The 13,840-nt window shown below is 45.9% G+C and overlaps 1 protein-coding gene across 4 annotated transcripts in view; it reads right to left on the reverse strand.

Annotated features, from left to right (window-relative positions):
* Positions 1 to 13,840, reverse strand: part of TXNRD3 (thioredoxin reductase 3) — a 56,388-nt gene that overhangs the window by 27,935 nt on the left and 14,613 nt on the right. For 2 of the 4 annotated variants that reach the window (XM_053289903.1, XM_053289906.1), the window contains exons 3-7: positions 11,818 to 11,927; positions 11,171 to 11,290; positions 7,377 to 7,449; positions 4,706 to 4,825; positions 3,897 to 4,039 (exon numbers count right to left, since the gene is read on the reverse strand). In XM_053289903.1, the coding sequence (XP_053145878.1) occupies positions 3,897 to 4,039; positions 4,706 to 4,825; positions 7,377 to 7,449; positions 11,171 to 11,290; positions 11,818 to 11,927 (566 nt within the window). The remainder of the gene's footprint in view (positions 1 to 3,896; positions 4,040 to 4,705; positions 4,826 to 7,376; positions 7,450 to 11,170; positions 11,291 to 11,817; positions 11,928 to 13,840) is intronic. The other 2 variants (XM_053289904.1, XM_053289905.1) reach the window with 2 other exon arrangements.

Here is a 13,840-nt window from a genome sequence, read left to right on the forward strand (position 1 = left end):
TTGGGCCTGTTGACAATGAACCCATGGGCCTCCAGAACAGAGAGGGTCCGCTTGACATCCCTGTAGCCCCTGACGAGGGAGGGGGACCTGATCAACAGGTCGTCCAAGTACGGGTACAGGTGGACCCCCCTGGTCCTCAAGTGCGCCACGAGTGCCACCATGATCTTGGTAAACACTCGAGGCACAGTTGAAAGACTGAAGGGGAGGGCCCGGTACTGGAAGTGACGGGCACAATAAACAAACCTGAGGAAGCGGCGGTCCTGCTCATGAATGGGCACATTGAGGTAGGCCTCCTTCAAATCTACTGAGGCTAGGAAGTCCCCCTGCTGTAGAGCCACCAGAATGGAATGGAGTGTCTCCATGCGGAAGCCCCTCCTCCGCAGGAACCTGATGGCAAATTTCAGGTCTAGAATAGCCCTCCACTCCCCGTTCCTCTTGGGAACCAAGAATAGGATGGAGTAGACCCCTTTTCCATGTTCCACTGGAGGAACGGTCTCGATTGCCCGAATGGCCTGCAGGTGGGAAATGGCCTCCTCCATCAGGCGATGTTTGGATGACTTGTGAGACCAAGGGGAGGGAAGGAACCGATCCGGCAGCTGCGCTGCAAACTCCAGAGAGTACCCTGAAGAGATCGTTTGCAATATCCAGGCATCGGAACAGGTCCGAGCCCAGACATGCGCAAAGTCCCCCAACCTGCCCCCTACTGTGGGGGGATCCCAATCCGGATGGCGGGGGTCCCAGGGGGAATCATTGAGCTTGGTTTTGCTTGAAGCCTGGCTTGGATGACTGGCCAGACTGCTGTGACCTGCGAAAGGCGTTGTCCCAGAAGGAGGACTGGGCCTTATGCCAGATAGACCTATTGGGCCTGTTGTGCCTGGGACGAAAGGAAGACCTGTAGCCCTTGAACCCAGGCATGGAAGAGGAGTAGCTCCTGCGGTCCTGACGTTGTGAGAAGGGCATGGACGGCATGGCCTTTTTATTGTCCTTAGTCTGAATAAGGATGGGTTCCAAGGCCTCGCCAAAAAGCTTGCCCCCTTTGAAGGCAGCGTTGGCGAGGTTAGTGCACGACTTGTGGTCAACTTTCCAGCTCTTGAGCCACAAATGGCGTCGAACCGTGACATCAGAGGCCAGCGCCCTGGCGGACAACTGGGCGGAATCTAACGAGGAATCTGCCATAAATCTGACCGCTTTTCGTAATTTATTGAGACCCTGGCGCAGAACAGGTAGTTCAGGAGGGACAATGGGGGTAAGTTCCTGTACCCACAAAACCGCCACCCTTGCAAAGATAGAATTGGCGACCGAGGCTTTGATGGAGAGGGCATTTGCCTCATGCAACCTGCACAGTGCAGCGTCACATTTCTTATCTTCTATGTTTTTTAATGCGTCCTCTCCTTCCTTAGGGAGGACCGCTCCCGTGACAAGGGAGGCCACCTCCGCGTCCACAAGGGGCACCTTAAGCTTACTAGAAAGGGAGGCGCTTGGATTGTACATGCGCCTAACAGCAGGAGGGGGCCCTTTTCCCTCAATGGGCTTGTCCCATTCGACCTGGAAGAGGTCCAGGAAAAGCTGGGGACAGGGGACGACAATCTCCTGGCTTTTCAGGGAAGGCAGCACGGTAGGGTCCCCTTCAGTGTCCTCTGAAGTAGACTGGGTAACTTCTTCCAGACGGAGAGTCTTCCTGACCTTGTGGAGAAGGACAGGATAGTCGGCTTGAGGAAACAGCCAATAGTTAGGCTGGTGAGAGGGGGAGGGGTCCTCCTCATCCCCAGAGAGCTCCCCCTCCTCCCTATCTGACCCCGAAGCCTCCGATGGTATAGGGAGGTTGCGGGGCGCCAAACGGGGAACCGGCACAGCCGACCGGAGAGGAGCCGGGCAGCAGGGGGATAGGGAAGGCGGGCCGTTGACCGGAGAAGCGGGAGGCCTGAGAGGAGGAGCCGGGCCTTGAGTGCCCTGAGCCGCAGGCAAAATGGCCGCCCCCGGAGAAGTGGCGGGAAGCGGCTGGGCGGGAGGTAAAAATGGCGCCGCGGGTGGTTGGGCAGGAAAGAAGTGCTGCGTCGCAATGGACTGGGAGAGCCAGGGCAGTCTCTGAAGCTCCTCGGCTACTACACGCCGCAGGAGCGCTGTGAAACGGGGGGGGGGGGGATGTCCTCCTCCTCATCTGGAGAGGCCGCTCTGCTTGCAGCAGCAGCACCAGACCCGGCGGCCAGGCAAAAGCGTTTAGCGGGAGGGGCGGAAAGGGAGTCCCCCAGCCCCGATCCCCCTTGCAGGCTATCCCCGGGCTCACCTGAAAGCTCTCCCCCAGTCTCTGATTCCCGCTGAAGAACTGGAGCTGAAGAATCGCCCCACCCTCTCCAATTAGACCTCCGTGGGCGGGCGAATGGGGAGGAGATCGGGCCCTGGAAGCGCGGGGCGCCGATGAAGCTTTGCTAAGTTTCTTGAGTTTTATAGCGGCCTTGGCTGATCCCTGGGCCCGGGTATTGAGCGCGGGAGCAGAGGCCGCAGCCCACTCAGCCTGGCACACGGAGTGTGCCTCTCTCTCCTCGCGTTGAAGCTCCATCATCACTATGGGTATGAAGGGAGCCGCGAGAGGAAATAATCTCTTTCTTCTCCCCTTGCTCTAATCAGGTGGTATAGCCGAGATATAGCCAAGGAGTAAAAGGCAGCGAAAGTAGGAAAGAGGAGCAGCGAAGAAACGGTCCTGCTGGAGCGAGACAGGGCGAAGAACTGGGAGATCAGGGGATTGCCCCTCCCTCCTGCTGTGAGCCGAAGCTCTTGATTGGCCCTGTCTAGGAGCAGGAGGTCGAGACAACCCATCCTAGCTGCGGATGCAACCCTCCTCTGAAGGAAAATTCTTTGGTACCGAGGTCGAAGCGCGAGCCACGGGATCGACCGGTACATTGGCCTCTGGTGTGTTCACCGAGATCCCTAGTGGGGAGGAAACTGGCTGTAAACCGCGGGCCAAAAGGAGAAGCGCTCGAATAGGCCTGCATAGTAGGCGGTTTGTCCGAGCCCAAACACTTGAAGGCTTGTTCCCAAAGCCAAGAACAAAGACGCAATGCTCGATTCTTGTGTGCCTGTTTGGTAAAGGCCGCACAGTGCGGGCAAGAACCAACCTTATGGGCCTCACCCAAACAAAAAAGGCAAGGTCTGTGGCCGTCGGTCGAGGGAATCTTAGATCTGCAGCGACCACACTGCTTAAAGTTTGTAGCCTTAGCCATAGGCCGGTGAAGGACCAAGGAAACCGTAGCATACCGGGCCCGAGGGCCACGACGGAACGGCAAAAGTCCAAGGAAACTTTGAAGGGGGGGTAGCGGGGACGAAATAAAAACACTAATGAAGGGGAATACTAAACAAAATATAGGGTAAAAACCGGCAAGGGTAGATACTTAACAGCGCGATCTAGCAAGGAGTGCTCAACAATGTGTCTTTTATTGCAGACAAAGAAAGACTGAAGAGGGAAGCCCGCGCAGCCACCTATATACCGTGGGGGTGGGGTTACCACCAAAAAAGTTAGAACTCTACCTTAGAAGCTCCAATGTGGTCTCTGTGCAGGCGCAAAGCCCATTCGTGTAAAGCACAGAGACCACGTAGAAGAACAGAGCAGATTCATCAATAATTAATCCTAAATATCATGTATTCACAAAGTCATTTATGAGAGATCTTGGGGAGTTTCAAATTTATGTGTGAGAATGTAATTTACAACAAACATAATTTAAAGGCATCAAGATTTCTTGGTTATTACTATACAGTGATATTTTTAAAATGTTCCATAATCTCTTCACAGAACCTATACCACCACCACAAGATCCATAACTGCAAGATCCTAAAGGTAAAGTTGTGCCCTCGAATCGGTGTCAGCTCCTGGTGACCACAGAGCCATGTGTTTCTACACATACCTTAATCTTGTGTGATCCAATGAACTCTGCATAGGCGTTGATGTATGTCACAGATTTATCACGCAAGGCCATCCGATACCCCCAGTTCAAGGATCCTATATAGTTTTGAATCGCCTCTACCATTGCCTCCCAATTGTGTTTAACTGAAGAAGAAAAAATATTTATTTGTACAGCTATCTAGAAGTTGTTAGTCAGAGCCAACTGATGAAACAATATTGCAAAAATGGAGCAAATTACAGTTTAATTTAGGATCAATTAAGTCATGAAAGTAGCCAACATCCAAACTAAGGAAGAACTTGTATGCTTTGTAAGAAGCACTTCCAATGGCTTTAATTCAGCAGCCTCTGATCACTTGCTGGTTGGGGATTTGAGTACTTCCCCTCCTGCTAGAAGCACTCTGTGCCACCCAATAATATGTTCCCAAGGGTGGTGCATCCGTGCCAGTGCCAAGTTAAGTGAGGAACATCAGGAGCACTGCCACTTCTCATATAGCACCAGTGCTTCATTAGTCTGGATGTCAGTTTGTGAATTACAGCCAATGCAGGATTTGCCTATATTGACCAAAAAATTACACTAAGCAAAAGTACGAAACACAAATTAATGCAAAATAAGCATTCACCAGGTTACTAAGACTGTGAAGCCTAATGAAGGGATGAAAACAGCATTACAAATTTCTTACATTCCTTTTCAGTGGTACACACCAACATCTTAGTTAGTTTTACACCAGTTGCAAGCCTGTGCAAGGATAAACTACCAAAACGTGCTGGTAGTTATCCGTACTTAACAAAATGTTCCGCTTTCTTACAAACCTTGCTGATCATACTCCCAGCCAAACTTTCGTGAATCTTGGAGTGCTTGACCTAAAAGGGCTGCTTGATGCATCAACTTCTTAGGAATACAACCTACATTTACACAAGTGCCACCAAGTCCTGAAATACAAATTGCACATTTACTTTTTAAAAAAGTGTTTCAATTAACATTACATATGGGCAAACTCTGCCAATCAAATGTACAGAAGTGCTTATATTAGTTGCCCTTCTACAACGCTCACTGCACAAGAAGCATTTGATTATGCAGCTCTATGACTTAACTCTCCCGCCTCATACAATGCTTTCCTCCATGCAGAGAAGCATTTCAAGAAGCAGGATGCTCCAGTTATTGTTAACAAAAGACTGTCTGATGGCTGTCAAATAATAATAATAATAATAATAATTCTTCAATTTCTATACTGCCCTTCCAAAAACGGCTCAGGTACAAGCAGCTTATGGCAAGGATTTCTATCATGCTACCAGGCTGTTCCCAGGTGGCGATTTCACATATCAGGCGGATTTACGCTGAAGTCCATGCAAGATATCGGGGAGCACTCCATACACGATTTGGGTTTTCCCCTGAACATTAGCGCGGAGATAATGCGGGCTAAGCTCCAGAGTTTCACTTTTTACAGAAGCTTTTTGGGATACTACTATATATCAGATATACACTGATGTTTCTTCTGAGATGTATGGAGGGGCCATGCTGATAGAGCACCTTTTGTTAAAACCTTGCTTTTTTCCTTTTTAAAATCTTTGCTTGGTGATCTTGCGGAACATTGTTCTATGCACCCACACTATGCGGGTGCATAGAACAATGTCCCAAGATCACCAAGCAAAGGCTGAACATTCTATGAAGTACCTATATTTGTACCAAGAAATCACGGGATCTGGATGGAAATTCGATGACCTCCATAAGTATGGGTTCTGCGCCTGCGCAGGACTATCCAGGTAGAATTCTATAGCTCCTGACTGTACCCAGAACCACTTCCCTGCTCATGCAGGAGTTCCATTATAACTAGTGGTTGGGCACTCTCCTCGGTTTCTTTTTGACCACCTAAGTGCTGAGTACTATGATAGATGTGGCTCATTTTAATTTCTAAAAAGAAACAGTTTAAATTTTTTTCAATAAGATCCTTTTTGTGTATGACACCGCAGGTTTTTTTGCAAAGAGAAAGGGAGGGAGCAGAACTTAAAGGGTGTGGAGCTGTCTAGCAAACCATTAACACAGGATTGCTCATGAGTTAATTATGCCCAAACCACAGGCTTCCCCTGCCTAGTTCTAGCATGCTGTCTGCTGCACCATGCTGGCTGCCTTCCTTCCCCTTTCCAGTGCCTGGAAAGAGCCCTGCCTGCCTATCCTTCTTGGGGGCTGTGCCTGGTGCATTCCTTCTACTGGAATAAGTGGCTGCCCAACTCAGACCCTTCCCTGCTCGACTTCCAAACACAAAGTGTCTCTTTGGATTCCCTTCCATTGCAGAGGCAGAATGGGAGAGCAAGTATGGAGAAGAGAGAGACGCAAGTGGGGCAGCTGGCTGGTTCTGGGTAGGGATGTGCATGGAACCGCAGAGCTGCGGTCTGGCACACGGGTGGGGTTTCCTTTAAGGATGGGGGGGGAGGATGTACTTACGCCTCCCACCGCTTTTCCCCCACTGGCACGTGTTTTTTGGTGAGCATTTGGGGCATCGGGGAGGTATCCTGCCACCCTAAATGCTTACCAAAAAATGTGCGTTGGTGGGGGAAAAGCGGAAGGAGGAGTAAGTATACCCTCCCCCTGCCCTTAAAGGACCCCCCCCCCCCGGCGTTCAAACCGCTGAACTACCCCATGATCGGACCGGTCCGGAGGCCTGTAGAATGGCCTCCGGACCAGTCCGTGCACATCACTAGTTCTGGGAGCTACAAAGTTGCCATTATGAGTTGCTGAGGCACATAGTTTACACTGTAGGAGGAGAGGATGCAAAGAATCCACCCCCAGCCCGCTGGGTGTGGATAGCAGCTGGGTGTGGGTTTTCTAATTCATTTTGAACAAGAACCACTTAAGACTGAGGACTCTAAGCAGGTGTGGGCACTTGCCATGGGTGGGTTCTTGGTGTGAAAATACAGTAGTCACAATAAAGAACAGCAGGTGCTTATGCAACAGAATAGCAGTAGTTGTGCTTTCAGTTTATTTCTTACAAGCAATGTATGAGCCAACTCAACCCATTGACACACTAAAGAATGAAGCAGTCCAGAGGCAAACTAAATTATAATGAAGAGATACCCTGCCATAAGCATATATTTTATCAACTTTACTTTTACCATAAATTGAATATATGCCCTGCATCACCCAAATAGCAGCATGCTATACAATTTAAGAAATCACCACTGAATTTTTTATATTTGAGGGAAGCATGTTTCTGAATACAAGTGTGAAGCACTCTATAGTATTAGTTTTTGTAGTACAGTTGCATGATCAGGACACAGAACTAAAGAGTTCATTTTTCAGAGGAGAACTTGAAGAGAACACAAATTGTTAATTAGGAAGACACCCATGTTGGTCAATGTTACTTTCACAAAATAATCCTTTTGAGAACTGGCAACTCACAGTAAGACAGCAAAACCAGAACTGTTAGAATATTGCTACACCAGCACTGAAATCTACTCAAGTACAGCCCCAGACCCAACAACTTACCCCAAGTAGTGCCCAAAGGTGTAGGTACAACGTAGTCTAGCACCATGACCTTCTTGCCTAAGGTAGCAGCTTCCTGCAAATAATGAGCTGAAAATCAGAACATATTCTGTGAAAGGTAAAGCTTTAATGAAACAAGTTATGTATTGGGAGTAGCAAAATTAAAATTTCTGACAAGCAAAGGAGCAGATATTGAATGAAATGCAGTGTCACACTCCTGTTTCTCCAATACTTTAGTAAACACAGTTTACTTCAACATCAATAGACATTGAGGCTATTCTCACGACCACACAAAACCGGGCTAAGGGCGGCCAGCCCGGTTTTGTGTGGTCGTGTGCAGCACTAGGAGATGCATAGCTCCCAGCTGCTAGCCCTCTAAAATGCCCTTCCCCCCAAATGAGGTTAGCTAGAGCAAGCACTCTGCTAACCGCATTTTTGTGATCGTGCGTCGCCACGGCACGGCTCTGTGCTGACTCATGAGGAGACACCCGACTGGGAGGCTACAAAAAGCCTCCCGGCGTTGGGGGTCTCCACAGAATGCCCCATGCACTTGTGTGGGGCATGCGGGGACTTCCAGGGGCCAGACGGCCGCCAAGGGAGGGCTGAATGCTTGTGTGCAGAAAGAGCAGGTCAAGCCTGCTCTCCTTGCCAAACCCCTTCTGGCTCTCCACACTGCTCATGTGGAGAGCCTCATTTTCTTCTAACACACACCATTTTTGCATATCCTTTAAACACACAAACACACACACACAAAATACTACCAAATCCCACTAACACAATATAAATATCCAAAACCCATGCACACAAACAGTTCAGTATAGTGAATATCAAAAGGATTTAGCAGCCAATTTATCTTCTTTTCATAGAATAAAGACAAATTTCATTTTAATCTTTTCTATGTCTTGGTTATTTTGCCAGGTTCAATGTTTCCAGGTCTCCGTTACCTATCTACCTACCCACCCACATACACATTCTGTGCAAGATGCATTTCTCTCACTCACTCCCTGGCCATGCTGAGGAGAATCACAGATAAACACCCAATCTCAGATGTTTCACTGTATCACGGTTGGTTTGTCCTGTCCCTTCCCTCCAAAAAAGTCCCAACACAATCTCAGTCTGCTTTGTTCTGCCCTGCTGTTAGCAAGGCTTCACCCCCACCCACTGCTCCCCAATCATAGGTCTTAATTTGGAAGGGAGTGGGCAAGTTCAGCATAAGCTCCTTCAGAGCTCTCTGCTTGCTACTCAACTCCTCAGCAACTCCTAGCTTAACTCCCAAACAAGACTGCCTCCCCTCAGTCACTTTAACACCTATAAACTATAAAACTTGCCAAGACAGACCATGATTCTACATTATGTCTGAACTGGCCCCAATGAGTAGGTTTAATTCACAGGCCAACATTGAAAGATATGATCCCTTCTAAGGCCTGGTTCACACAATCATTCACATTTATGTTTCAAGTTGATAACCAGCATTAGCATGACTGTGTGAACCCATGGCAAGGTAGCTTATGGCTTGAGAGAAACCTGAGATTTCTAACTTTGTATGGGTTCATACAATCATGCTAATATTGGTACCCACATTAAAACTAGGTTTGAATGATTGTGTGAACCAGGCCAATGAATTCTAGAGCACACAACCCATGCTAGCAAATCTATTATCATTTCCTTTAAGAAGCCCACTAAAACATCCTTTGTACAAGTTATGCATTGGGCAATCAGAATGTAGATCCTACTGACAATATTTATTTATCTAGTTCACACTACTTATAGTCAGTTGGTACATGCAAATATTCTCTTCTTCTTGTCTGCTAGGAGAAAACTCTCAAACATTTTCCCGAGAGCTTCTTCCGCCTTTTGTTGAGGATGAGAGCTTTAAGCAGTTTTTCCTTTGTACTGTAGTTTTACTCCAGTACAGAATAGTGGGTTGCATCCTAAGATCTGCTGGTAGAAGTTCATGCAGACTAGCTTCCTAAACCCTCTTCTCCACAGCTGCCTTCCATTTATGGGAAGCCATTTGCACTCAGTTTTAAGGGAATTCCAAACAGCTCCCTGCACTCCATCCCACCAGATCCCCTAACCCTCAGAAACCATTTCTGGAAGAGATAAATTCACTTGCATAAACATCCTTTCACTGTCATATCTTAGGATCCAACTCATTGCTGACAAACTGCCACATGGTAAACGGAACAACATCCCAATAGTAGTTTTTAAAAAGGGTAAGTGTGGAGGCATCTCAGCTCCAGGCAGCCCTGGATGAATCTGATTACTTAGATCCTTTCCAGTCTGGCTTCCAACCAGGATACAGGACAGAAACTGCCTTGGCCACCCTGGTGGATGACCTACACCGGGAAAGACACAAAGGAAGTGTGACTCTCATTGATTCTCCTGAGCCTCTCAGTGGCTTTCGATACCATCGACCATGGTATCCTTCTGGGATGTCTGACCAGGTTAGGACTTGGGGGCATGGTTATATGTGGCTCTGCACCTACCTGGATAGTCTTACTCAGAAGGTGGTGCTGGGAGATGCCTGCTCTACCACTTGGCCTTTGGGGTGCCGCAGGGATCTATTCTGTCCCCTATGCCATTTAAGATCTACATGAAACCTCTGGAAGAGGTCATCCGTGGGTGTGGGCTGTGGTGCCATCACGATGCTGATGACATCCAGCTCTACCTATCTTCTAAGTCAGCAGACAACAGGTAGGCAGTGGATGCTCTGAACCGGGGCTTGGAGGCTGTTCTGGACTGGATGGGGGGGAAACAAGCTGAAACTCAATCCAGATAAGACGGAAGTGCTCTGGGTGGATAATACTGATCATCCGAGTGGCGAGGTAAATCTGGTCTTGGATGGGGTCACGCTGCCTCTCAAAGACAAAGTCTGCAGCTTGGGGGTGTTTCTGGACCAGACGCTGTCCTTGGAGGCACAGGTGACGGCGGTGTGCAGAACCGCCTTTTACCAACTACAACTGGTACACCAGCTGCGACCCTACTTGGTGAAGTTGGACCTGACCTCAGTCACTCATGCATTGATAACATCCAGATTGGACTACTGTAATGTGCTCTAATGGGGCTGCCCTTAAAGATAGTACGCAATCTTCAGCTGGTCCAGAATGCTGCCACAAGGATGCTCATGGGCTCAAGTCACTTCACAAGTGTCACATCCATCCTCTGGCAGCTTCATTAGTTACCAGTCCATTTCCAGGCTTGATTCAAGGTGATGGTCTTGACTTTTAAAGCTCTTCACAGCTTGGGGCCGGAGTAACTGTTGGACCACATTCACCCATATGAATGTGCCAGGGCCCCCCACTCAGCATCTCAGGCCCTGCTCACGGCCCTGCCAATAACAGAGATGCAGTTGGAGGGGAGTAGATACAGGGCCTTTACGGTTGTGGCCCCTCGGCTTTGGAATGCCATCCCTGAAGAGCTTCACCATGCTCCCTCCAGTGTTTTTAAAAAAACAATGGAAAACATCTTTTTAGAAGGACTTTTAAATCTTCCATCTCTGTTTATATCTGGAAGGTTCTTTAGTTTTTGGAGTTCTCAATTTTTAGCTTTATAAATAACTTAATTTGAAACTTTTTTTAAAAAAAACCCTAGTTTTAAATGTGGTTTTAGCTTCGTCTAAATTATTTAACTTAAATTTGGTTAACTTTATTAGTCTTATTTTACATTGTATCTTTTTATTATGTTGTGAGCCCCAAGGAGTAGTGTCCTGGTGAGGTGGGGTATAACTACTTTAATAAATAAATAAGAGGCATACGAAGTTCTGTATACAAATAAGTGCCAAGCAAAGTTCATACCTTGGAACATGCAAGTCCACCAGAACCACCACCAATCACAATTAAGTCATAGTCATAGGGTTCCATTTCTTCATCCTTGCCAGCTCCTAAAAGCTTTTGCAATAACCCACTATGGTAAGCCTGCACAGAACAAAAGACACATTAAACTTGGGATATAACACATTTATTTAGTTTACTAACCATGTTTAGACAGGTCTGTGTTTTCCCCATTGCAACTGACCCAACAGTCAACCCTGCTCCATCTCAATGCTTACTGAAGTGGGTGCTGTAGCTACCACCACAATCCTATGTGCATATTAACGTGAGTGTAGTTACCACTGAACTCAGTGGGATCTATTTCCAAGTATACACACACAGAATCTGACTATGATGATTTCAGAAGTGGAGATGCTAGGAAAGTTGGAAGGTAGGGTTGGAACCCCAATCCTACCTTCTAATGAGAACAATTCAGGTGAAAAAAAGTCCCTCTTTACTCTGTACCATCATATATGATGCTAGAGCTGTAATCAAGTTACAAAAGTTCAGTACTGTATTGTATAACCAAAAGTTGCGAAAGTGATATTGATTGGATAAGCTTGTTACAAAATCCAAGTCACAAGCTTATTATAAATTGTTTTCATGCTAAGGAGGAAGAAGTGCAGGATTACCTGAAAAGTTTGATCACATCCACCCACATGTGTTCCATTTACAAAAACATTGGGGACAGTTCTCTGACCTGTCAATTCTAGTAATACTTCCTGAATACTTGGTCCGTCATCTAGAGACAAGGAGGAAAATTATATTTACAACTGTAAAATATGGGTTCAGAATAAGTCCGAGAATATTAACTATCCTTAAGAGCTGCTTTTAATATGGTAAATCCTTAGCAATAATGTGGAATGGAACATTTTCCATTTCTAAAATTTTCCATTTCTAAAAAATGCACTATTTTCAGAAATTAATAAGAAACATAATGAATGGATACCATATTAGTCAAACTAGGCAGTTTCAAAGTTATGTAAACTTTTTTCAGGTGATACTTCCTAGGAAATATGCATGTATAGCTCTTTTATTTATTTATTACATTTATATCCCAATCTTCCTCCAAAGAACCCAGAGCGGTGTACATGACCATGTTTGTCCTCACAACAACCCTGTGAGGTAGGCTAGGCTGAGAGATGTGTGACTGGCCTAGAGTCACCTAGTGAATTTCAGGGCTGAGTGGGGATTTGAACTCTGGTCTCCCTGGTCCTAGTCCAACACTCTAACCACTATACTACACTTTTGGCATGCTTAATTCCCCACCCCCTTTAAAGTTCTAACAATGCAAGGAAGTGTATGCTTAAAGTTATCAGGACTTAAATATCTACATTCTAAAAATTAATTTCAAAGTTTTAAATGTTGCATTAAGGCCAGTTTTATTTTCCCCTAACCCTCTTGTCAAATATTTTTTACTACTGGAAAGCCATTCAAGATCATTTTAAATGAGGTATAGCTAGTGACTTTAAAAAAACTGTTTGCTAAACCTAAGTCAAACATGCTAAATTGGACCCCATTCAATTTAAGGCACTGGAATTTTTTCCCCTGGAAAACCTATGTCACTGAGTAGGTCGTGTTCAAATCAAGAGCTGAAATCCACACATTTGACCAATTACAACTTTGATAATTAATATGCTTTACAAGACAGTATTCTTCCAGTTACAACAAGTGTTAAAGCTTCATAAGAAAGCATGTAGAACTGAGTGGATTTTAGATAATGCTGAGCCCAATACTTGTATTACAGGACTATGGCAAAATCATAACTCTAAGACTCCACACAAAAGTCTACTAATTTTCATAGATGTTCAAGATTAGTCATTTGCATATGACTAAGAGGAATCTAGGAATTTTGTAAAAACAAATGTAGCATTCTAATACAGTATTTGTAATGCAATGCATCTTGAGAAGGAAATAAGTAGGCTAGTTGATGAAGTACATTGCTACTGCAACATCTACCAAGTGAGTCTCAGGCAGTGGAACCTTTCCTGGGATGAAGCAAAAAACAAACAATCTGGTTACAAACTGATAACACACTTATATATGGAGCCAAGAGCCTTGGGTGTACAGATGCAGTCAGAGTGTTTTGTCAAGCCTCTCATTTAGTCATTGCAACAAGAATTTTTATAAGAGACAAGACCTTGCTTGTCCCAACCACTTGGCTTTTCTCTATGCTGATTTACGTAAAGCACATCTACAGAACAGAATCAATTTCAGCTGTTTTTCCCATACAATATTCCATTTTTTAAAATTCTAGCTCCTTTAAAAATATAAACTGAGTCCCCAAGGAAGCTCATAAGCAAGAAAAATAAAGCCGTATGAGTTCAAGACACTATCATGTCTTAAAATAGTCTAGAAGGAATATAGCATTTGAAGATCGTGAACAAGTAGTTATGTTGATTCTGTAGCTCTACAGAAAGCGATCCCCTAACTGAGCAGAAGCACCTTTTTAAAGTGGTGATTCTCTTTATTTAGCAGGGGGAGAACAACTGGCCCTATCCATCCCCAGCACAGCATGGTTATTGCTGGTGTTCCTTTTTTTATGTTCCTTTTTTAGACTGTGAACCCTCTGGGGACAGGGGGCCATTTTATTTAATGTATCTATTTATATCTATACTATATAAACAGCTTTGGGAACTTTTGTTGCAAAGTATA

This window comes from Hemicordylus capensis, chromosome 2, assembly GCF_027244095.1.
Source record: "Hemicordylus capensis ecotype Gifberg chromosome 2, rHemCap1.1.pri, whole genome shotgun sequence".
Lineage (NCBI taxonomy): Eukaryota > Metazoa > Chordata > Lepidosauria > Squamata > Cordylidae > Hemicordylus > Hemicordylus capensis.